This window comes from Acanthaster planci, linkage group LG01 (genome assembly GCF_054643075.1).
Source record: "Acanthaster planci isolate LZ-2023a linkage group LG01, COTS_SCS, whole genome shotgun sequence".
Taxonomy (NCBI): Eukaryota; Metazoa; Echinodermata; class Asteroidea; order Valvatida; family Acanthasteridae; genus Acanthaster; species Acanthaster planci.
This window is the reverse complement of record NC_141777.1, coordinates 22,876,791-22,901,052: the sequence shown is the minus strand read 5'-3', so window position 1 is coordinate 22,901,052 and position 24,262 is coordinate 22,876,791. Positions and strand designations below refer to the sequence as shown.

The 24,262-nt window shown below is 43.5% G+C and overlaps 1 protein-coding gene across 1 annotated transcript; it reads left to right on the top strand.

Annotated features, from left to right (window-relative positions):
* LOC147800551 (uncharacterized) lies at positions 1-23,392 on the top strand. Its single transcript, XM_087146435.1, has 18 exons — positions 1-2,672; positions 4,713-4,881; positions 6,468-6,618; positions 7,838-8,046; positions 8,472-8,973; positions 9,391-9,540; positions 10,606-10,790; positions 11,154-11,496; positions 12,410-12,610; positions 13,628-13,801; positions 14,265-14,433; positions 14,635-14,987; positions 16,250-16,454; positions 16,960-17,130; positions 19,336-19,601; positions 20,081-20,263; positions 20,883-20,982; positions 22,005-23,392. The coding sequence occupies exons 1-16, from the start codon at positions 1,315-1,317 to the stop codon at positions 20,113-20,115; spliced, it is 4,641 nt and encodes a 1,546-aa protein (XP_087002561.1). The 5' UTR covers positions 1-1,314; the 3' UTR covers positions 20,116-20,263; positions 20,883-20,982; positions 22,005-23,392.
* The last annotated feature ends 870 nt before the right edge of the window (positions 23,393-24,262 follow it).

Below are 24,262 nucleotides of genomic sequence, written 5' to 3'. Positions count from 1 at the left end.
CTAGAGTCACAAACCGTGACGCACAACTGCATATGAAATTTTGAAGGCATATATCCATTCAAGCAAAACAGGTCAACAATATCTAAGCTTAATCGCTTTGCATGTGAAATACAATAGGCCTAAAATAACAATATCCTGTAGTGTTGTTGAAATGACATTAATATACATTTTCAAACACATTAAACCTGCGTCTAAGATTGGGAACAGTGATATAACAGAACAACCTAGCGACTAATTTACGTAATTAAATCTATATCATTAAAAAAAATTCTTCATCGACATCCTTATTTGTTCGTCAAATGCTGTCTTCTTGTACTCGTATGGTCATTTATAAGATCATGTCCATGCATCTTGCAGCCTGCGGTGGCAATTATTTGTTAATATTACTTCTACCCAAAAATGATTTGGCATGGTAAATTAAGAAACAGGAGTGCGCAGTTACACGTATTGCAAGATTTACAGACTGCGTGTAAAGGCCTAATCCACGCTACCTCTTGGTGACTTCGCACAGGCCTGGGGCGCTTGAACAAACGAACCTCGATTGATTACACCTTGACCAATTGAGCATGTTCCTGTTACGTATCAGTAACGTTGATAACTTCTTTTAACCAAACCAAACAACAACATCCTATACTAGGCTTCTATACACCTAGGTACCACACTTCATAAAAACACGGTTATGAAGACATGTCAACAGTCTAAAGGAAGCTAAAGTCAGGACATATGGGCTGACTATATAATACATTGTTCAGAAAATTCAAGAAACAAAAACAAAAAATCGAAAATCACTTTCAAACGTATCTTGGCAATCGACAGGCCTTTTCTACCGCTGATAAATGATAGCAAGTACTTTGAATTTAACTGTTTCAAGAATTTGTCTAAGCAGTGAATCCCTGTTGGTCACTATGTTAAATTCTTAGTGAGCTGTGCGCTGCCTTCAGCGATGTGTGGCATGCCGGGGTTCCCATTCTCAAAAGTAGAATTTGCCCCCCCCCAAAAAAACAAAGATCATCCTCTCACATCCCCCAGTATGGAATTATCTAAAAATCGTCAAAAGCTAGAGTCGATTCGTTGGTATGTCAGCTATGAAATAACATGTTTCTTACGAGAATCATCATCTTAGACAAATTTCTACGGTTTCTGGCTAGAACGTGCATCGTTAACTGTGCACGTGGTACTTCCGTACTCTGCAGAGCAAGTAAAACTACGTAAGTACACCAAGTCTCGCTAACCTTTTGTCTTGAAGAACGATATTTCATCGTGAGTGATTGAAGTACGTGTACGTCTTTTACTTTTGACAGGTAAGCTACTACAATGAGGAATTTGCTGAACTATGTAAGTATGTGGATACTAGTCGCCGGATTAGGCGCAGTTTCCTGGCCAACGTTCGCCTTTGAAGGCATCGTCATCAACGAATTCCAACTAGAGGGTTCTCAGTATGTGGAGCTCTACGACGGTGGAGTCGGCAACACACAACTGGACGGTATGGTTTTGGTCCTTTACTCAGGGACTTCAGAGGTTGTGTACAACCAGCCTTTGGTGCTCGATGGCTTTCAGACAAGCCGTGTGGGTTATTTCCTCGTATCATTTGGGCCTTCACTGCCGAATGCCAATGTCAAATCTTCAATTCTCCTGCTCACATCAGGTTTAAATGCAATAGCATTGTATGACCAGACGCACGGCGCAATTCTTCACGCTGGATCAGCAGTAACTGATGTCGACTTGGTTGATGCGGTGGTTTACGGAAGCTCCCCATATCCTCAGGACAGCAGGCTTCTGAGTGTTCTCTCCCAAGGCCAAGGTCCTCTCCAGAAGGACGAATCGCACTCAAGTGACGGGAATACGTCTCTCAGTCGCTGCAGAGGTTGGAAGCAGGTCATGCATTCGTCGTTCCGTACCGTGAAACAGAGCCCGGGCACCGATAACGAGTGTCCTCTGCCGTCGTTCGTCATCAACGAGCTCAACCCGACCTTTGGTATTAACGGAGATCAGTTTGTCGAGATTTTTGACGGCGGGCGAGGATTTCAGGAAACGGATGGCATTATGTTGGTCACTTACCGGGGAAATTTTGCCAGGGATAACGTTGAAGTATCTGTTGACCTTACGGGTTACCGGACCAACGAGAACGGCTTCTTGGTTGTCGCCACCAATGGAACGAACCTTGCAGATGTTATCGCTCCTAATGTGCGTCCTAGAGCAGGTAAATTTCTGTCTGGATCTCAGCCAACGGGTGTGGCCTTGCATTTAGGCCCACCGCGCCGGTTTGCAGTCGGTAACGCTATCACGGATTACAATTTAATCGACGCTGTTGTGTATCTTTATCAAAGGGAGGTGGACCACGCACTGGTTCAGTGGCTAACTCCAGGGCAGCATGTCGTGGTGGATTTGCCCTCACCCGACGGTCAGGAGTACTCTATCAGTCGTTGTTACTGCTGTTCAGTGCGCAATTCGTCAGTCTTTGGCAGAGGGCCAATTAGTCCGGGTACTATCAATCGGGAGTGCAGCATAGCCAATCGAACTGTCGTCGAAGTACCGCCCAGTACCTTCTGGATTAACGAACTCCACGTCGGCACTCCTGGCTCTGATGATGGCGATTTTGTCGAAATCTACGATGGGGGTTTCGGACCTTTTTCTATGGTTGGCAAAACACTGGTGGCGTTCATTGGAAGAAGGTAAGATTGAAAGAATGTACGCAGACTATGGGACTCTTTCCTGTGCTAAGGTTCTGAAACTCTACTGACTGGTACACTCTTTTTTGAACTTTCAGAAAGCAAAAATGTACAATCTTAGGCTACTGGTTTTGAGACAGACAGCATTTTTTCATTTGATTTGATTTGATTCTATTTGAAATGGTTTGTTTTCAAGCGGCAATGGCAGCCAAAACCTGTATTACCGCCACAGTACAAAAGGTTCATCAAAAATAATGACCTTGCCTGTAATATAAAAATATGATAAACTTAAAAGGATTATCGGAGTTTTGTTTTGGTCTTTTTGGTATATGTGTGTGTGCAGGCGTGGCATACATAGTGTGGGCCTCTACACAAAAGAAGTCCACATGATGTAGGGTATGATGGCGTTGTGTGTTTATTGTTTTTTGTTTGCTGGTTTAACTGCGACGAGGCACCTTGTCCAGTATAACGGCCAAAGCAGCACCTTGTGCCCAAATTGTTATTTATTTGTGGATAAAACAATCCCTTGTTCAATGTCTTTTTCAGTTCTCTTTAGCATAAATCAGACGGAAGCCTTCCTAGGAAGACTCTCAGTATGTTTTGTGTGGGAAGTGTCCTTTTTAGGGGCGTGGTCTGCCGTGAGGTGATCCCGTGGAGGCGCCTACGTCAATTGTTGACACTAATGCAGAACCATGTGCCCAAATTGTTTCAGATTCGTTAAACGATCCCTATTCAATTTTTTTTCTGTTTCTTTCAAAACAAATCAGACGGAGGCCTTCCTAGAAAGACTTCTCATGGTGTTGTGTGGGGGAAGTGTCCTTTTGGGGGCGTGGTCTGCAGTGGGGGCGCTGAATTCAACAATACGGAAATGCATCGGCGAAACCAAAAGTACTCGGGAAATTCCCGCTATACATGCTTGAATTACCGTGACTCACTCATCCAGGGCCTTTATAGCACAACAGCTGGGCCTAGACAGTGTAAATAATGCCACGTGGCCAGCCTCTCCAGATCGAGGCTTGGCCCTATCAATTACAAGGGCTTACCGTGGACTACAGGTCAACACACTGTCTGGTTACAGTGCTGGCGCCAACCACAGGCTTCCAGACACATTGGCAACATCCCAGACATTGGCCTGAGGCATTTTCCAAAGGGGGGAAGGATATTTTAGAGGGGAGTAGGTATTGCGTGCATTATCATAATATAGCAGTGTTTTGTGCACAAACATATGGGAATGGATTTGGAACCCCCCATTTCAGTCGCTGCCAGGGCGATACCAAGATTGACACACCTCTCAATAGTTGGGTGGGGAAAAGTTAGGAAAAGTCACGGGAGTTCGATCAGGTCATGCGTGGCAGTTAGTAGAACAATCAAATCACGTGATTTCCGAGACATTTTGGGAACACGCTCCCACGTCGTAAGGGTCTTTACTGGTTTTTTGTTTGCTTTTTCGTCTTTATTTTACCCTGTGCGCAGCACCATTAAAAGGCCTATAGTAATCCTTCGAAGAACGGAGAACGAGTCCAAAGTCCACTTGGGAGCAAAAGAGTAGGGCATGGAGCATACGCATCAATGGTTGTGCATGTCAGGTGTGTACAAAATGGTGCGATCTTTGTGTCCCCTTCTGGATTTTGGATCGTATCCAAAATCCACCGCTGTTAGAAAACGAAGATATGAAACGAATGGTAATAGTCGGAACGTGGAAGTAATATTGGTTCATTATCTTACTGTGTGATATGTATGCACGGATTTCCATGCTGTGCGTCAACGCTTTCGCCTAAAGTTGGGTATCCGTCAAAATCGTTCCCAAGGCAAGTTTGACGGCCGAACGCAATGCACAAGTGTGTAATGTTAATTGTGAAGTCCATTTTTGCGTTCGTGAAAGTGAACCGCATAGCATGAACGCATCGTGGAAAGGCGCCGTTAAGTGTGCCTGGTTTGAAATGCATGATTGACATGTAAGCTCGTGCTGGCTCTAAAACTTAAACACACTCCAGATTTTCCCAAATTACACAGTTTTTCTTATTTTCTCCATGTTATCGGCAGGCCTTACAGAATTGTAGACCTCTCGGAATCAGTGACAAACAGCGACGGCTTTGCTGTGATTGCGCCCCCTTCTGTCAGTCCTGCATCCTCGTTCGATTGGTTGGCCGATGATTGGCTCAGAGCTGGACTTGATGAGCAACAGGTGGCTGGTGCTGTGGCACTTTACGAGGTCAGTAGTCTCCATAATGAAAGTTATCCTGTAATAAGCAATTTTAGATTCATCTTTCCGAAAAACTTTCGATAACTCTTTACCAACTGATTGGCAGTTGTCCGCCCACATACTGTAGATTTTTTACCCCTGTGTTATAATGCCATCTGACACACCATGACGTTTGGTGTATTTGGTGTCTGAAACACTGTATTTACTAAGGATGATTAAATGTGACAATACCACCGGTTGGTTAACTGATTTCCCTTTAAACTCCATGTCAGGTTGCAGTGACCCAAATAAATTACACTAAAGCTTCTCTTTATTTACAATTAATTTTTATTGATAAAAGCACATTAACTAATAATTACAAGTCCCTGATTCTGAAAGTTTAACAAACACTAAATATCTTTCTTCAGTATTTGAAGAATTAAAACGAAAATCACACTACAACCCACTAGCTGCCGGTGACTCTTTACTCTTGTGACGCACTAGATTTGTCGGTGACACTTTACTTTCTTGTGACACACAAGAATAATACCACTTCAAATAAATTGGTACATAATTGTTTTACTCTAAAGGTACACTGAAAAGACACTTCTGTGACACTTTACTTTCTTGTGACGCTCTATAACTCCTCAGTTTTCCAAGTACAACCTCAACTTATTAATTGGTATGTTTTACACAGCACGTTTTACAAACAGATCAATTAAAACGATTAGCTTTCAAAAGTTCAACTGGGTTCGTGGGTCTCGTCTTGGCTGACTTGATGGTTCGCCACCCTGGCTGTGGTTCCCGGTCTAGCACTGTCCCGCAGGACTGCAATTGCTGAATCCGTTTGAGGTTCTAGGCCTGGGTCTTGAGGCTCACTGCCTGGCTCAGGTCCATCTGCCGGGTCCACACCAGTTTGTGTCGACAAGGCGTAGATCGAGATCCCACAATTCGAAAAGGAGTGTTCCCTTCCGGCTGAAATCCCAGGATTGATAGGTTTGCAGAGTGTTTCTCCAAAATTATGGTCACCAGCTCACCAGCAGGGTTTGGGACCTAAAAGCCCCAGCAAGTCGGCAATGCTGCAGTTTGCTACACGGTTGATAGCTCGCTAAAGCTTGCTCTCCACACAAAAGTGGGAAGATACCAGAGTCTGAATACTCTGAGTCACTTCTAGATGTAGCCACACACAAGTCAGTGTGTCCGGGCTGAAGGTGGAGGAGTGACATCCACACAGTACCTATACACTGCTTATAATACACACAAGCACACACACGAACACGCCCCACTGGTCAAGCAGTAAAGAACCCCATCCCATCAAAGAATGTCTACTCCTATCCTGAAGAATTCTCCTTTTGAATATTCGGAAAAGAACTGTTTGCATAAGCTACCGTCACAGTAAGGTGTACAAGGAATGACTCAATAAAAAAAGGATAAAATCAGAGTAAATAACGGAACTTACTGTTACACTCCAAACATCCAATCCACTGCCTCTTACTAGGTTGGTAACCATTGTAGACCTTCAGAAGTTGGCTAAACCCCCCAGTTGTCGGTATTTTTGAACATCAACAGAACAACAACGGTTGTTGTAGGCCTACTAATTTTCTTTTCTCCTTCAGCGACCTGCAGCCGCTTTTGATACTGAGGAGGGACTCACTACAGTCGGTATGCTGGATGTAGTGGTCTTTGGCAACTCCACAATGGCCTCAAACCTATTGGAGATTCTTTCACCGGGTCAAACCTTGATACACAGCTTCTTACCAGAATCAAGTAGGTTTCAAGGCGGTCTAACTCAAAGAGAGCTGAGGGCAAAATCGGCCCCTTCCCCGACATTTTGTCCAATATTGCCACAGTGCTCTTTTCCAGCGCGGAACTTTTCTCGCGCAGCGATCGTGTTTCCCAAGCAGATTAGCTAACCACGTACATTTCTCTACGCTCAAGGCCCCCGGGATGGCACGTAGCATCGAAGTTCAAATAACCACAACAGCAAAACATACTTTATTTCGGATTGAGTTAAGACGTCAAAGTTCTGCTTATGAGGATAACTCTACATATTTGCACAATTTTTAAAAATGGGCAGGGAACAGTGGCGTTCGTAGGGGGGCGGAATCCGACCCAGACCGTGAGATGGTGAAAAGGAACCCGGGTCTCAAAGATCGGTTTAACGCGAGAGCGTGGGCGTAAATCCCGCGCAATGGGGTCTATATCCCCCCCCCCCGCCATTTTGTGAGGTGGGGGTTGGGCTTTTGAATCATTCCCCACCTCCCCACACACACACCCATACACTTCTTGTGATGAGCGGATTGTGAAGAAAGTTCAGGATTTCCAAACGACTAACATGTTTGCAATTTCACAAAAAAAGAAAACTTTTAAACTAAGCCCTTCTGATGTGAGATTCTGAATGAACTTGATACACGTACATCTTTATCTTGAACATTGCCCGTACACGGTGTTCCGTCCCCCCCCCTTTTTCAAATGTCCATAGCTGGGCAAGTCATCCCCCACTTTTCCCCCATCCCCCCCCCCCCTTTCCAGCAAAGATTTACGTAACTGAATGTGAGCTCTCAGAGCTTTGGGTGTCACGAAAACTCTCTTTTTAATCTCGAAGAAAAATACATACCTTCTACCAAACTCATTATATTCTATTCAAAGCTTGATCTGCAACAGGCCTCCGTAGCTATTTTCGAACTACCCCCCCCCCAGAAAATGAGCGTTAGAATAAACTCGAATTAGGTAACAAAATACTTTTAGAACACAAAACTGCAATTGATGTGCCAATGTTAAGTGAAACACAAACGGTGCATATTCAAGAATTGTAGCAAAATGCATTGCCTGGAACTGTTATGCATAACATTGTACGCTGTTTGTCTGCTGTTAGCTAAAACGACGTCACTCCAACTCAGATTTACTCATTGCACTGTCATGTAAAAGCCTTCTTGCCAATATTCACATTACTGAATAAATGCATTTTTTCCTGCCAATGCAACAGCTTCATCTGCACTGAGATGTTACTCCCATACTCCACTTGACCAGGTTGCATTCGCCCCAGGTCCACCGTCGCCTTTAGCTCCAAACTCTTGCCCCCCTCCGCCGTGTCTTTTGAACGAGATCAACTCGCTCCGCTCGTCAGCTACGGGTATCTGGATGGAAGTTTCCTGTGTGGGACTTCCAAATTTCCCCACGGACACCTTTGCTATAGTAGGCCTACTTTTAGATTATTTATATGTCACTGAGACAATAAAGATCCATGTGAGCTTTGGGCTAATATCTAAAGAAAAAAGGGGGAGGTGGATTCAGATACAGAAAAGGAACAATATTGATTTTGGTGGTAAGAAACGGCTTTCTTCAGGACCCACAGTTCTTTTCGAAGAATTGAGCGAAATTAAAGGCCCTTTAACTTTGCTCTCCATAAGAGATCTGCCACTTCTCGGTACAAATTTTCAAACTTTGATTGTTAACACCGACTGAAGGGTTTCATTTGTTAATAAGGTATCACTAGTACGTGTATGGTGGGTGTAACGATACTTTGTCGAGTATCTCCATTGTCACAGGATATTCCCTGTAGCATAAAAAATCAGCAGGCCTGTAATGTATGAGGAGTGATTATAATGTCTTTTACTTAGGTATGGTGGGAAGCTGGACTTGAGGTGGGTGTCACGAAGTCGTTTGGCGGTTCTCGTACCAACAAAGACGGTTTTACCTCCTGTAACGTGAACTTTTTGACCAAATCCGGAACAAACCGTCATTTTGCATTGTGCCTGTACTTTCTCCCGGGCGCCACCGACTTGTTCAACGAGGCTGGCGCCGTCAGGTTAACCAGCGGTGGATTGCTTGGTGCCATCGTGGTTAATCTGGAAGGCGGAATGGGAGACCCATCCGCCTTGACAAGCATCCTAACCCCGGGGAGAGAGCCCGTTCAGGAGCAGGAAGCCTTCAGCCATAGAGACGAATCCCTCAGTCGCTGTCTGGTGGAGGGCAACTGGACCTTCGTTCTCGCCCACGTCTCTATGGACGCGGCCAACCACTGCCCCACCAGAGCTAATCCAGACCTTGTCATTAACGAGATTAGCTTATCATATCAGTTCATCGAGCTCTTCGATCTAGGTGGCGGATATTCCATTTTGGGTAAGAACACGGTATCCTAACGCCTTAATAGATTAATAAGATCTTTCAAGTATCAGAAGATTGTTCAAGTTTAGTATATGTTGATTTCTTCCAGGTGTATTCCTAAGAGACATATAAAAGACTCATGCACTTGGAGACGTTAAATGACCATGACGTGCTATTATTCTGCAACATCACCGTGAATGAGCATTTGTACTGGGTTTGCAGTGAATTTGTAGGCACTTTAATAGAGAACAGTTTAAAACAATTACCGGGCTTCCTCCAATTATTTAATTCGCAAGTTTGCCGAAAAGTTGAAGATAATTGCTTCTTTATATAATAAAAGTATGGGCGTCCTGTTTCACAGAACCCTGTTTTATGTTATCCATTTATTAGCAAATCTTTCCTCCCCTTTCAATTTTGTATTTCTGTTTGCAGATGAGTTCATGGTGGTTTTGTGCAGTGCCACAGGGGTGGCACTGCAGGTCATTCGATTGGCTGGATACACCACCGATGCCAATGGGTTTTTCATTCTGGGGGCATCAGACACTCTCAACCCCGACAGTAGTCACTACATACTTGCTGCAGGTAAGCATGCTGTCATTAGTTTGCCGTGCCTCTTTGCAGTCTCGCATAGGCCTGTTTTATGATATACGGGATACAATTGCTTCATTATGTAAAATAATATGAACCTTAAAACCTTAATCAGGCCCTCAGTTTAGGGGTTCGACTGCACTTTTATTATTTGCCAGAGTACTTAGGCAATATTTGCTCATAACAAGGCAATCTTTAGATGTCGAGTCTTGGTGTTATTCCTTTTTCCAGCACTGGCAATACATGGTCATTGCTATAACGAGGGAACTTAAAAAAAACTTCTTACCACCTTTTCATTAAGGTGTTACAATTTATCAGAAGCAGACTGACATATTTGTGACGTTAGAACGCAAACAAACAGCGGACAGTCCTAAATCCTCCAATTTAGATATGGTTTTTCACACACCCTACTCGTTTTGCGTGCATGTGCGAATCCGATTCAAATGTGCTTCTTATTCTGAAAAGTCCTCTGCCAGTTTCACAGCAAAGTATCGGGAAGTGGCAGACTTGTGTGTTCAGCTGCTACGCCGTTCATGTTGCCATTTATTAAGGAACGTACCAATACTTTTGACGTTGGTGCCTTCTTTGGGGTGGTCTAAGGAAAATTGTTTCATTTCCACGCATAGGCCTATTGTCATTTTTGCCATCTTTTTGTTAGGGTTCAATCTGATCATCATCCATCTCTTCTCAATGCTTAGTACTTGAAACAAAACACATGCATGTTTTGAGACTTGCCCTTATTTCTAGCTTTATCTTTTCATTTTGATTCGAGCTTCACATTGAGAATTTTGGCCGAGCTTTGGGTGCAGGAGACAGCTATTTACATTTACGTGAACATTTAATTTGCGTAAACATGATGTAAAAGACTGCCCATCTCAAAACCATTCTGTCTGATGATTTTAGCAGCTAAGTGTCAAAAATATTTATTCCGGTTTTCTGTGTCGTTACTGAAAAGGCTAGCCTCGTATCAAGTACGCGATTAAGTTGAAAAAAGTATCCATGTAATTCTGGAAAAGAACTGGCTTTTTAATACTTGTTGAAAACTTTTTTTCCGTTCAGGCTTCATAGATTCACTAGCTGGGGGCGTAGCCCTTTATAGATCGAAGAGTGACGAATTTACGCTAGAAGTGGGAGACCAGTTACCAATTCATCAGGGTTTGGTAGATGCAGTTATCTACGAAAACGAGGAGGGAAGCCTGGATGCCACTATTCAGTTACTGGTGTCAGATGCAAGCTCTGCAGAAGTAAGAATTATCTTACGTCAGCATGTAATACGGTGTATTCTTCAGTACTTTTCCTTATCATGAGGCTGATGAAATGTATGGCAAAATGTCTCGGGTGTTATTTGAAAAGGGTGCAGAGAAAGAAGAAATACTAGACTTGAGACCGTTGTATCTCAATACATTTTTAGCACACCTGTTATGGGCCTGAACTATGGTATTTTGAAAATCACAATGGGGTTGCCATCGGCAAGGACGATACACAGACCAGTCAGTTTGGTCTAAGGTTACGTGGGTCTCATGAACAGTTCCAGAGAGAAATTTTACTACCTACAGTCTTAGCCGACACTGTGCCAACTTGGTTCATGCTTAATTGTCTTGGTTCAGCTGATTTCAAGTGATCAGCATTTCAGCCGCTGCTTCTCCGGTGAATTGCGCTCCACCGGGGCCTTCAGCGGTGGTTGTCCCCCGACCGTGGCAGCCATGAATGACTGCCCTGTGTTTGCCGACCAGGATGTTGTCATCAACGAGTTCAACTTCGCAGAGCCGTCGGGGACTCTCCAGGCGTACGTGGAGCTGTATGACGGAGGGGTTGGCAACACGCCTCTCACGTACATCACGTTGGTAGCCTTTGCTGCCAGTGATAACAACGGAGCATACCGAACCGCTGACCTAAGCGGCTACCGTACCAATGAGCAAGGCTACTTCTTGATTGGCCATCAAGGCTCAGGTATACAGACTAAATCGGGGTACAATACACAGTCTTTTTGCCACAGTAACATGTCATGTAATTTGTGACTAGGCAAAAAAAAATCAGATTTCGTCCAAAATTTTGGGTCAGGAACCGGGATTTTTTTCAGATTGGCTTTGGTTAGTTATATAGTAATGCATTGAATAAGTCGCGCACATAATTATGTGTGTAAAAGGCGTTTGCGTAAGAACAAGCGCGTGAACAAACATTCACACATAATCCATTCATTTACATCCATTTTTTGGTTCAAATTACGTCACACTTTATTGTTCTTTTAATGTTTTTCAAGTGACGCAACATGACGGACAAAGGCGTTCATAAAGCGTATCATGTCCAGGCAAATCTGTGTAAATTGAACGCTGACCGTCAAAAATCACGTGACTGAAAATTGTCTATACCTGGTGAAGAGGTGATGCGGATCATAACTACATTAAAGCTATTACCGGTGTTTTGTTAGTAATGAAGGAATCATGACGAGCCCTGAAGTAATGGCTTAGATAAGACATGACCTTGGTAAAGATATCTGTTGGGATTAAGTTAGGGTAACGACTAAAAATAGCATTGCGCTCCCAGTAACGACAGAATTGGGACTGACTCGGGTACAGTGCTAGAAATCATCTGTATTGAGGTAAACATTACTTTGGGGTACGATTTAGCTGGCTTGATGTGACCAACTTTACTTACCGCAAGGTTATGCCTTGTGAAAATGACGACCAGATGGCGAATAATTTAAAATATTGAAAAAGTACGATTAAACGGGAACGAAAGCAAGCACGTAAAAAAAAGACAATTTGAATTTGACCCAAAGTTTAAGTTAGGTATTTCTTTACCCTCTCTTTGTTTCTTTATTAATACTGTTCTCGTATTTGTTCTTATTCAATACCGGCCCCAGCTGATCTGGTGGTAGCGCTGGAGCGCACCCAAGGGACAAAAGTCCTATCTCATGGCGCCGGTGCTATCGCCCTCTATCGGTCGGCTCCAGGCGTTTTTTATCACGGGGCACCAGCAACCAAGCGAAGCCTGGTGGATGCTGTCGTGTACACTTTGGATGTGGAGGAAGGCACGACGCTTGTGGACGATCTCTTGCCGACAGGTAAGGCAAGCATGAAATCACCAGATGGCGTCATAGTCTGGTACAGTGCTAAGTTACCATGCATCCTCAATACCGCGTTTAGCAATTCAACACAATCTTGTTTTCGCTTTTTGACCTACGTTCAGACGCCAAACATTATTGGTCTATTTCGTTCAATCTTTACAAAGTGCTTTGAAAGCTTTGGTTTGTTTCGAACACAGTGTATAGAATATGCACGTCATTTTGCTGAAATAAGGTTTTCCTGGAATAATGTTCAAAATTTTTGTGACATAATTATGTAAAACAAAGTGCAAAGCATACATTTAGCTACAAATTAGCTCGATTGCGGTGATCGAGGTGACGTTTACAAATACAGTATTCCCACAAGCTAACATTTTAATTGGGTGATATTTGAGATATATAGTGAAGAAAACGTGTATTATAACTACGTACTGGAGAAAAACAAGTATTGTACCTGTTACGTTTTCTTCAACGAGTATTCCACTAAAAACCGTCCAGAACCTTTTGCAAAATCTAGGGCTAATTCTGTACAAGTATTCCAGAACCAAACTTAAGAAATTCAGGTTGTTTTGGTGAACTATTAGTTTTGGAAATTTGTTCACGCACATGTGTCCTTTCTGGGCCTGTGGGTGCTTTGGGGGACTTTATACAAGCTTAGGTAAGATAGAGAACTAAAACAGAGTAATATCGCGTTTCATTTTCTTATTTTCAAATTTTCTGGGGATCGTACCTTAGCTCCCCCCCATCGGTGTACCAGACTGCATTGTGGTTAAAGCTATTTCCGACTTTTCTTTTTGTCTGCGTTAACATTAATAGACATTGAAATTGCTTTAAACTTACCTCCAAGAGAAGGCTTGGAACTGTCGTGCTCACTTTACATGTAAAGCTATCAATGGTCTATGCAAGGGAAGTCATGTACAGGACGGTTTGTGAGTCCGTACTCCATGATTTATATAGAGCCGAATACTGCGCGCTTGAGCTGAGACATAACTTGTCGTTTTTTTCTGACATATACAGGTAGTTCTATCATCTACGAGGACGAGAGTTTAGAGGAAGAAGACGAATCTGATGAAAGCATCAGTCGGTGTTTCGATGACAACAGGTTGAGCCAGAGTGCTTTTCGGATGAGTCAGCAGTCACCGAAGGGCCCCAATTTGTGCGGCCAGGAAGAGAGCGGCGATGATGCAGCAGGTTGAAATTAACTTTGATGACACAGTTGACTTTGCAATTAAAGTTATACTCAGCTTTTTCGCGTCCACGAAGCTCCCTTACCAAATTAAGAAAAAAATACGAGTGTAACATTTGAACATTGTAAGGATGAATAAGCTCTATCCCGAAAATTAAAGTAATCCATAAACTAGTTTCTTTAAGGTACATTTACAGATATCGACAAGAGCTTGTCTTGTTGACAAGATTTTTCCAATTAAGGTGTCTTAAATGGCAAGATTCCACTTATTACTACAAGATAGTTTGAAGGATTGACAATTGAAAGTGCTTTATTGTCCACAATACCATAATTACCCACATACATCTCGTCAGAAAATGAGTCACATGATGTCCTTTGTTATACCTGGACACAATCTAATATAGGCTAAATATGACATCGTGGCAGGTTCTCAATATCGGGAAGTGTTTTCAACGGTTTTTCATGTAGGACTTTTCATCAGTGAAATGAATGTAAAGTCCGCCACCGGCCTCAGCTTCGTTGAGCTCTATAACGGTAGGCCTAGTCCTGACGGCATTTCCCTGGATGGATATGTGCTCATCTTCTACGAAGGTCATCGTGACCGATCCGTCTACGAAATCGACTTGAGGGGGAAACGGTACGTGTACTTGGATTTTCACAATGAAACCTGGCATTCGAAAAATCACAGCTGTAGCGACTGCAGTTGCAGCTACGGCCTCAGCAATTATAGTAACCTTATTTGTTTTAATTGCCAAATCAAGCCTTGCATTCGTACTTTTATTTTCCTCGAGCTAAGACAACAGTGTCAACTTTCTCGTGTTTTCTCAAAACAAATCAGAATCAGTCCACTGGGTTATTTCGTCATCGGCGAGTCAGGTGTCACTCCAACACCAGACCTCATCGTGGACAACCTGGCATTCTTGAGCGGGCCTGGTGCGGTCGCCGTCTACTGGGGAGGCCTCGACTCGTACCCACGAGGCACGGTTGCAACTTCGCAGTCACTCGTCGACGTGGTGGTGTACGGAGAACCTGACAGGCGGGCGGACGGGCTCATAGGCAAGCTCGTGCCCGTGCAAATACAGGCCTACGAAAACACGGAGACGGTATATGGTGAGGATGTGTCACTTTCCAGGTGCGTATCGAGCGCTCCGCTGACACTGGCAGCCTTTGTGTCGGCACGAAAAACTCCAGGTTAGTAATCGATGCTCATGTATCTACATGGAAAGACTTTCCAGTTTGTAAATTTTAAAGAATCGATCGTAGTATTTCGGGGTCATCAGAGGATAAGGTCTCAATCATGCGTCTGAAGCAAATGGAAAAGACAGAGTACCCTTCGTGTACCATTCCCTTAGGAATTTATTGATGCCTTGCCCATTGTCACCCACCACTTTGTCCAACATGAAGATAGGTCGGTCACGCCCGAAAAAAACTAGACCAAATTTAAGAATTATTCCTCACGAAACAATATCTTAAATGCATGTTTATTTCAACCAACCGAACTCGCGCACTACAAATTCATTTGGATACGTACTTCCCCACGTGAAATAGAAATTTCTTCTTAAAATAGCCTGGGCAAACTGTGTACTATTGATGCCTAACCAAGCATGCGCAGGTTAGGAAGTGGTGCAGCGCCAAATTCAAGACGGCCATTCCTGCACAAGCCGTTATGAGAGGGGTCACGTAGAGCGCTGTTCTCTCTTCACCTTTTTGTGTTTCCTTAGTTTATAGCCTCATTACGTTCCTCCTTGGTTGTATTTCTGAATATAAAAGCTATTGCTGCATCATTTGAGTCCTGATAGGTGGCTATGGCCGACGGCAATTTGGTCCTGCGGGACTAGATTTTGGCGTATTAGAAGCTGGGAATACTGTAGATCTTTTCCATTCACTGATCCTTTAGCATATCCCTCATCCTCTGGTAGCTTTGTTTCCCCTAGTTCTCACTTGTGTTTGTTTCCCCAGTTTCCGCTTGTCCTACATTAGTTCTTACGTGCTATCCCCTTAGTTTTCACAATGTTTTGCCGGGTGTATGTAATAGTCACAGAATTTTCACCCTTATTTCTGTCTTTCCCAGAAATTTGTTCAATAATCGGTTCCAATACATGTTTATAATTTCTGTTCTGAGCCCTAGTAAAAAAAAAGAGCTCGAGAACGACCTGCAAAAACGGTCCAACGGAGTTTTTGTCCATTCTCCTACTCACTTGGTCTTAATATTAACAGAGCCACTTCAATCAAGTTACTTTACATTCAATCGAACCTAGACAATGTAACAATCTAAAATTAATAAGGGGTGACTTCCCATCATAAAGACTTGCTGCCTGTATCCCCTTGCCCAGAATACTTTGCTACATGAGCAGTGTATTTCATACTTAACGTTTATGCATATTCAAATTGTTTCGGGTGTACAGATTTGAACCCTGCAGCCGAATTAGATTCATTTTTCTCTTTTAATACAGGCTCCCCCAACAATTGTGATGCGTTGTACCGGCCTGTTTTCATCCACGAAATAAGTCCTTACGGTTCAAGGTCTGATAAGTACATTGAGTTGTACGATGGAGGACATGGTCACAGTTCTTTGGACGCTTTTGTCCTGTTGCTCCTTGTGGAAGGGTTCAATATACCATACAGCGTGATACCAATAACTGGAAACCAGACTGATAGGTAATTAGGAGCAATGTGGTCCAGACATTAATGCAAATTTGCCAGTTTGGCATTCCAACTGCGCATGCCTGAAGTGCGTCTGAGGCTATTCGAGAACATGAGTACTCGTGCAACATTCTTATGAGGCAGTACCGGTACGCAAACTCAATGCGCACACTTTGTACCCGAATGACCTTGACGTTTCGAAATTCCGAATTGGCTCATGGCAATGCACAAGTGCAGGGTGTCTTTCCAACAAGATTCAAGCAAGCACTGTAACAAATATTAACTGGCGGTGCAGAGTTTTGAAAAAGTGGTTAAGTTTAGTGATGCTAGGACATCAACCCCTGAACCAGAATGATATAAACGATACACCAAGCACAGTGAATCTATTTCTTTAGAAAGGCTCACTTATTGACAGATCCAGTCCTACGATGCGCACTTATGTTCTCTCCTCTGGACTCAAGCAGTTATTAGTATTATAATTACTCGTGGCTGAATTTGTTTCTTTTGGTTCTTGTTTCAGTTACGGATACTACCTGATCAACAACATTCCAGAACTTCAGCTCAACGGTTCAGTTGCCCTTTACCGGGGAGACTATGCCCTGTTTCGCGCCTATCATGCACCGAGTGGCTCTGAAGTGACCAGGCAGGCCTACAGCACAGCTGGTCTAGATATGACTCTACTCAAGGGCAGGTATGCTCAAATTAATTGTTTGGTTCAATTGAACTCTTTTTGGAAAATTTTATGACTTAAATCAAATATACAAATCCATAAGAAGTATCTTCTGTGTTTGTCCTTTATAAGGCTGCGTTTCAAAGGCTGCTACATCCGGGATGGGTTGTGAAGATAAGCTCCTACATCTTGTTCAAATGCTCCCCGTGGCATGCGCCTCAGATAGCCTCTGACAGCCAAGCAAGCTCCTGGCCCTTGCGCGTGGCTCGGTTTCTGTGCCCAGCGAAACCCGTTCATTAAACATACAAGGAGTAGGGGGGAAGGCGGTTCACTGGCGTCTCAAAACTAGTTTCATTCTGGCAGATGGGGCTTGTTAACCTCAAGAAGGTAACCCATCTTGAAGGAAGCGCTGACCTCATACTCCATTGCTATTGGTGACTTTGCGATGCGAGCACTTTGGGGAGGAAAATATGAAAGAATAAACCTGACAGAAATCCGGAGTGGAGCTCCTAAGGCGGAAGGACGACATGAACGCCCTCAGGACTCAGAGATCTTCCATCAGAGGCCGAACTCAGCATGGCCCTCGAGTTGCTTGCCCACGGCAAGGCTCCAGGTTCAGACGGCATCCCAGCTGCGGTGCTGCAGTGTGGAAAGCCAACACTTCTCACCCACTTGCACAAGCTTCTCTGCCAGTGCTGGGAAGACCCCCAAGACATGCAAGATCCACACACTTGTTGTTCTGAAACACCATCAACATGATCTTCTCCCTCAGACAACTGCAAGAGAAGAACCGGGAATAACGGCAGACTCTTTACATCGCCTTCATCGACTTAACCAAGGCGTTTGACCTGGTTAGCAGATGAGGCCTCTTCACACTGCTCGAGAAGGTGTGTTGCCCACCAAAGCTACTGAGCATAATCATTTCCTGCCACAACAGCATGCAAGGGACTGTGCAGTTCGATGGCTCAATCACAGAGCCTCACCCCGTCAGGAGTGATGTCGATCAGAGATCTGTTCTAGCCCCGATACTTTTTGGGATCTTCTTCGCCCTGGTGCTGTCTCTGGCTTTCAGCGCCTCTGACGATGGTATACTTCCACATACGCTCCGACGGCAAGTTTTTCAACCTTGCTCGCCTCACTGCAAAGATCAAGTTCGACAGGAGATCCTCTTTGCTGATGATGCCGTCTTGATGTCACATACACAGGCAGGCCTGCAGCGGTTTGTCAGTTGCGGCACGTGCCTGCCAGGAGTTGGGCCTCACCATCAGCTTAAAGAAGACATAGATCTTGTGCTACGGCGTCCGTAGAGTCTCACATATCGCCATCAGTGACTACAGACTGCAGGTGGTTGAGTTCACCTATTTAGGTTCGACGGTCTCTGACAACCTGTCCCTTGACCCAGAACTCAACCGACGTAATGAAAAAGCTACTGCTACCATTGCAGGGTTAACCAAGGCAGTCCCGGAAAACAGCAAGCTCACTACCTACAGCTATTGGTGGTTTACAGAGCTTGTGTGATGAGTACCCTCCTCAATGGCAGTGAAAGATGGGTTACGTACACTCGTCAAGAGAACCGCCTTAACACTTTCTATGTCAGATACCTGCGTCGGATCCCAGGCATCTCCTGGAGGGGCCATGTACCTAACACAGCCGTGCTGGACCAGGCAGGACTACCAAGCATGTACGCCCTCCTTTCACAGAAACGGCTTCGCCGGCTAGGCCACGTAGAGTGGATGGACGATGGCGGTATACCAAAGGACATGTACGGTGAATTGGCCACAGGATCTCAACGCACAGGTCATCCTCAGCTGCGCTTCAGCGATGCCTGCAAGCAAGACCTCAAATCTTCCGACATCATCGTGGATGCATGGGAAACCGTGGCAGCAGATCGCGTAGCCCAGCGAGAGGCGGTGTGTATATAAAGGCATCTCCACAGCTGAAGAGGAACGTGCTCGCCTGTGGTCAGATCGTAGGGAGAAGAGGAAAACCATCCAGAGGCAACAGACATTCGCATGAAGCAGTTTCTCCAGAGACTGTCTCTCTAGGATCGGCCTGTACAGCCACAGCCCACCTGCTCCACATTTAACCGACAACTCGGTGCAACCCGTTGTCTACGGAGACAGATGGAGCCAAAGAACTTGTCCTCTCTCAAGGACTACATTCGCTTCGTAAATGTCCATCAAACATTATTTTGCTGTATTTGAATTACTTTTCTCTCTTTCATAGTTTGACAACTACGATGAAAACGTTCTCTCGGTGTCAAAGTTGTCCACCCTCTCAGCGTCTGTATCTAACGTTGGCCCCGGCGACACCGGGCTACACGAACCGGTGCCCGAGCTCTGGCCAGGGCACCCGAGTTTCTCTCACCCTGACCGATGCTTCGTATGATATCTGGCATTCAAACCCTGGCTTGACGTCGTCCCTGGAGAGGATCGTAGCGACTGGTATGGAGAGCAAGTGTCGATGCGGCTTCAGCGAGAGATATTTCTGTGGTTAGTCCTTTTGGTAAAATCCAACAGGCCTACTTTTGGTACTGGAGAACGATGGTTAAAGAGTCGTTAAGTTTTTGCCAACATTAAAATATACCTGTTAGAGTTCAGGCCTAACATTCCTTGATATTGCAAATTCCCCGCGCCTGTCTTCACACCATATACTGTAGTGTGAATTGTGTTAAGGCTTTAGAGGAACCGTGAATTCCAATTCAGTTCTTGCCTTGAAACTAGAGCCGTGGTATTCGCAGTCGGTGGGCAACTGGTAAAACCATTGCCCTAGTTTCATTGGCAAGTTACCAAATTGCAAAGTTCTTCGGTGTTGCTTCACTGACGGCTTGAACAATTTAATTATTTCAAAGGTTTTATATTAAACCATGTTGCCCAACTAATATAGACAAAGATCTCTATAAGTTTTCCATTTTTAAGAATCCTTCCCGTGAGTGTAACTCGCTTTGTGATTTCCTTGCTACTTCAAACAGGCCAAAAGTTGCTTCGCGGTAGTGTGGTTTACTAAGCTGATATGTATGCCACTGACTCCGACCAGGCCAGACTGCTGGACGATAGCTTCCGTGCGTTCCTCTCGGAAACAGGCACGATAACTGTGGGTGGGAAAACCTACTCTGTCGCTGAAGCTGGTGATAAAAATGCACCGCCAACGAGTGGTAAGTGTCACGTTCTACGCAGCCTCCGATCATTATCACAAACCAAGAAGTTTCAGTAGGGCTTTTTACCAAAATGATAATGCCTAAGTTTAGGATGCATCGGCACTGAACGTTAGCTGTATGTTTTACCACTACAAACTTTTTTGTACGGTACCAATCAAGGCAGTCAAATTCTTACTACTAAATAATGACCACTTGCTCAGGCTGGAGCAACGAGTGTTATTAGTTGCAAAGTGCTGCTGTGATCTAATTGGTTATTTAAGATTCCCTTCAGAAACAGATAAAGGAAGTGCAAATTCATAGCGTTTGCTTGTGTTTCTAACGCTTTTCTTGTATCACTTTAAAGACAAAGCACGTTTTTAAGCAGGCCCACAAAAACTAATTCTTTTTTATACGCCATTGAGCAAGCCCTATAGAGAAACTGACTAGGTGCTCACAAAGAAATTGCCCGGAGCGTGATTTGAACCTGCAACCACTGAATATGACAATTACACGTTGAATAGCAGGAGGCATAGTTAGGGTCGAACACGTGCGTTGCAAGACGGTAAGACATCTCTTTAGTTAAAAGGTCCGTTTTGTTGGTTTTCACCTTACCCATTCCGTTCCTTTCTGACTGTAGGTTCCCCTGTGCGAGTGGCTGTCGTTTTGCCTGTGGTACTTGCCGCCATAATACTAATCATCGCACTAAGTGTGGCTGTTGGATACTTCATCAAGAAACGGTATCAGGAAATTACTTACAGTTATTCACTTATGAGCAATGCATTTTGCAAAGATTGGGCCAATGCTAAATGAACTGGTAGACAGTTGTACCACTTTGTACCTCTTGCCTTAATTTAAAACACTCAAAAATGTAAGGAGTTCATCACCAAAACCTGAACGTTCAAGTGGATGCCTTATCGAAGAATAATGTACAAAAGGTGCAATGTCGTCAGCTTTTTGAAAAGGGGCACCATTTCGAAAGCCGGGTTTAAACTGGCGGGTTTAATATGCTTACAAACTGTAAGTACCAAGGTCGTGGCTGCTGGAAATAGCTGCTGTCCTGGCCAAGCGCCGTGGCCAAGGCTTTCTGATGCAGCTCAAGTTCAGCTTAACTTTCACCACTTCTACAGACCTGGCCTCGTCTTCAGCTGTACGCTTCTGTACGGTTGCTCCAACTTCTTGATTTGGCGTCATTTGGGGGAACTCTGACTCGATTATGGTCAGTATTTTCTTCTGCTGCAGGATCACAAACCTGTAACTAATCGGCTATCTTGAGACCAGGGACCAATGAACTTTCCTATATAAAAACCTCTCGTTTCGGGCAAAGGGTAAAGGGATATCTGACTACTTCGGGAGAAAGCTTTAGCATTTTGGTAGTTTCCAGTCAACCCTTTCGTTGGTTAATTTTTAAAGAAAATCTATAAGTAGATAGTGACCCTGTTTCTGACACAGTTTGTGTACTTCCTCGTGCCGTAACAGACAGCTAAATGGATTGCAAGTGATCCGAACAACACACTGGTTGTTCAGATCACTTACCCTTGTGTTTCATCTAATTTGGTCGCTTTACGTCCAATAAATGCAAGGCAGTCGGGGCATTGAAAATTCTGTTGATCAGTCGCAAGGCAATGAACTACGGAAAGGCATACTGTGATTTACCTGATGGGGGGGGGTTACAACAACCACTCAGTGTCGGTCATGAGACCCCGACTAGTTCTCGTGCATATTTTGATTTGTGTGGTGGTTTCTTCCCTTTCGTCTCCAGGCAATCAGCATCCAGCTCCGATGATGACATCAAGCTGGAGGAACCTAATCAAAACGTGGAATTTGACAACCTTGGTTACAGTGGCCAGCCGTGAAAAAACGACAGGCCCAGAACAAATTGGAATGCCGGTTTTCGGGTTGGCTTTAGCCACCTTCCCGAACATAGAGTGGTGGTGGGTTAAGTCATAATAACTTGCTGAAGTCGTATAACTCCTTCAAAGTAATAAGTACTAATTCAAAGTAATTATAGGTGTGGTTCAGTTCAAGTAAACGTAATGCCACTTTATACCTTAGCCGATTTTTTTTCAAGTCATTCGGTAAACCATACATGCAAACGAATTTGCCCATTCAATTATATAAGGTTGACTGAATAAATAGCTTTCATCAGGTTTGAGGAAGTTCATTGCTAACTTATTTACAAATATGTACCTTCATACCACTTCCAACTAAACCAACGATTGTTGAATAAGACGCCCAGCCAGTTATCGTTGTTGTATATGTCAGATCAAATTGCTAAAATTAATATAAGTAATACTAACATATACTACTACTTTTTGACCGTATTATATTATTTTTGTTCTACTACAGTCGAATAATAAATACTACCAGTACGCAACCAATGATATGCAGTAAGACCTAACATTTATATCAAATTCTTATACTTGGGAGATATGGGAGTAAGCTTATGGAATGAGGGAGGAAAATTGTGTGATGCCTTTTCAGCTGAACAGATTTTTCAGTTTGAAAAAGTCCTAGCAATTAATTCCACAAAATTAACTATCCAAGGTGTCTTGCACAGGGAGGGGGCTTCTCAGACGGTAGCGTTTTATTCAACTTACGCAACACAGACCACCTGATCTCCATCAAACATTTTAGGCCTACCCGAATTCTTAAAAGCCCCGAGTGCTTTCAGGGTTTACCTTATTTAAGCGTCTCTCGCGCAGGCAAACTTTATGTTTTCACAAAACTCATGTTCATCACTGTTCTGTGTTCTCTGAACAACATATTTCCATGAAACACAGTGTCATGTATGAGTGTCGATGGAGGGGCGATTCCTGAGAATGCTAGTCTAAAACTTTTGCTGGCAGAGGTGACTGTCACAGTATATCCAATCCAAAAATGTGTCTATTAATATTGGTGAGGGGCTTAAAGTCAATTCTCACTCTTGTTCCCTGTGCCACCAACTAGCACGTCGAGGAACCTTGTGTCAGATCCAACTACCAACAATAACAATTCTCAGTTCCCCACAAAACCAATAGTTTTAAAAAATAAACAAGTCTCCTTCTTCATCGACCATAAAAAATAAATGGACGGTATTTTGCTCAGTTTAATTTCATTTACAACTAATCTCATAAAAACCGTTTACATCTGCATAATCATTTGTTGCTTTACTCAACGATAACCGTTAATAAATAAGGAATGGCTACAAAGCATGCCTTTTAGTCGCTTTAAAAAAAAATTAATAACTAGAAGTCGAAGAATTGTTGATGGAAACCGGAACATCTAGATTGGGGTGTAACCAACTTATTTTCATCAAACACAAATTTACACGATTTAATGGGAAACATTATAGGAAACCAGTGCGGCATACCTCTGTTGATGGAAGTAAAATTTTTGCAACATGCATCAAGTTTAAGTTTGTTGGAGCGTTTTCACAGTTCATTTTTTGTTTGCTCCTTTATCTTGGAAAACTCTGTGATATTAAACAAGTATAAGTTGACCTGGGTGCATATACATATACCCTTACCTTTAGGGCCAAAACAACATGTATATAATAAGAAAAAAAGACAAAGACATCTTGAAGATTAATTTTGTTGTCCTAAATTCTAGTTTTAACAAGACTGAAATGTAAATCAAACAGCGTCAAGAACCCTTTAAGAAACCAGCAATGCACTGTTTAAAGAACATTCCCGTCACAAATATCCCCGTGTGTAATTGCCCCACTGAGATTCTAAGAGTGTTCTCATTTTTCCAGTTCGATACTTTTTGATTCAAAAATGCGAAACTTAGCACAAATTTTGGTTACTACAAACAAGATGCACACAACAATACCCGTCAACCGGGGTAACTTTGGCAAATTGGTAGGTTAAAATCCTGATCGTTTCTACTTTTCCAAAAACAGAAATCGTTTTTCATTATTGATTGGATGTTTTTTTCATATGAAGTCTTAGGTCTTAGTAGCACATATCCATCCACTTCTTTTCAGTTAGAATTTAATTCTGTTGAGTTAGAGTTTAATCAAGTACTGACATAGTAACC

What these genes read in the sequence shown, in the direction of transcription:
- LOC147800551 (XM_087146435.1), top strand. Translation starts at nt 1,315, where the DNA reads ATGAGGAATTTGCTGAACTATGTAAGTATGTGGATACTAGTCGCCGGA. An exon ending in GATTGGCCATCAAGGCTCAG is followed by an intron (nt 11,497 to 12,409) that starts GTATACAGACTA and finishes TACCGGCCCCAG; the next exon opens with CTGATCTGGTGGTAGCGCTG. An exon ending in GGACGATCTCTTGCCGACAG is followed by an intron (nt 12,611 to 13,627) that starts GTAAGGCAAGCA and finishes TGACATATACAG; the next exon opens with GTAGTTCTATCATCTACGAG.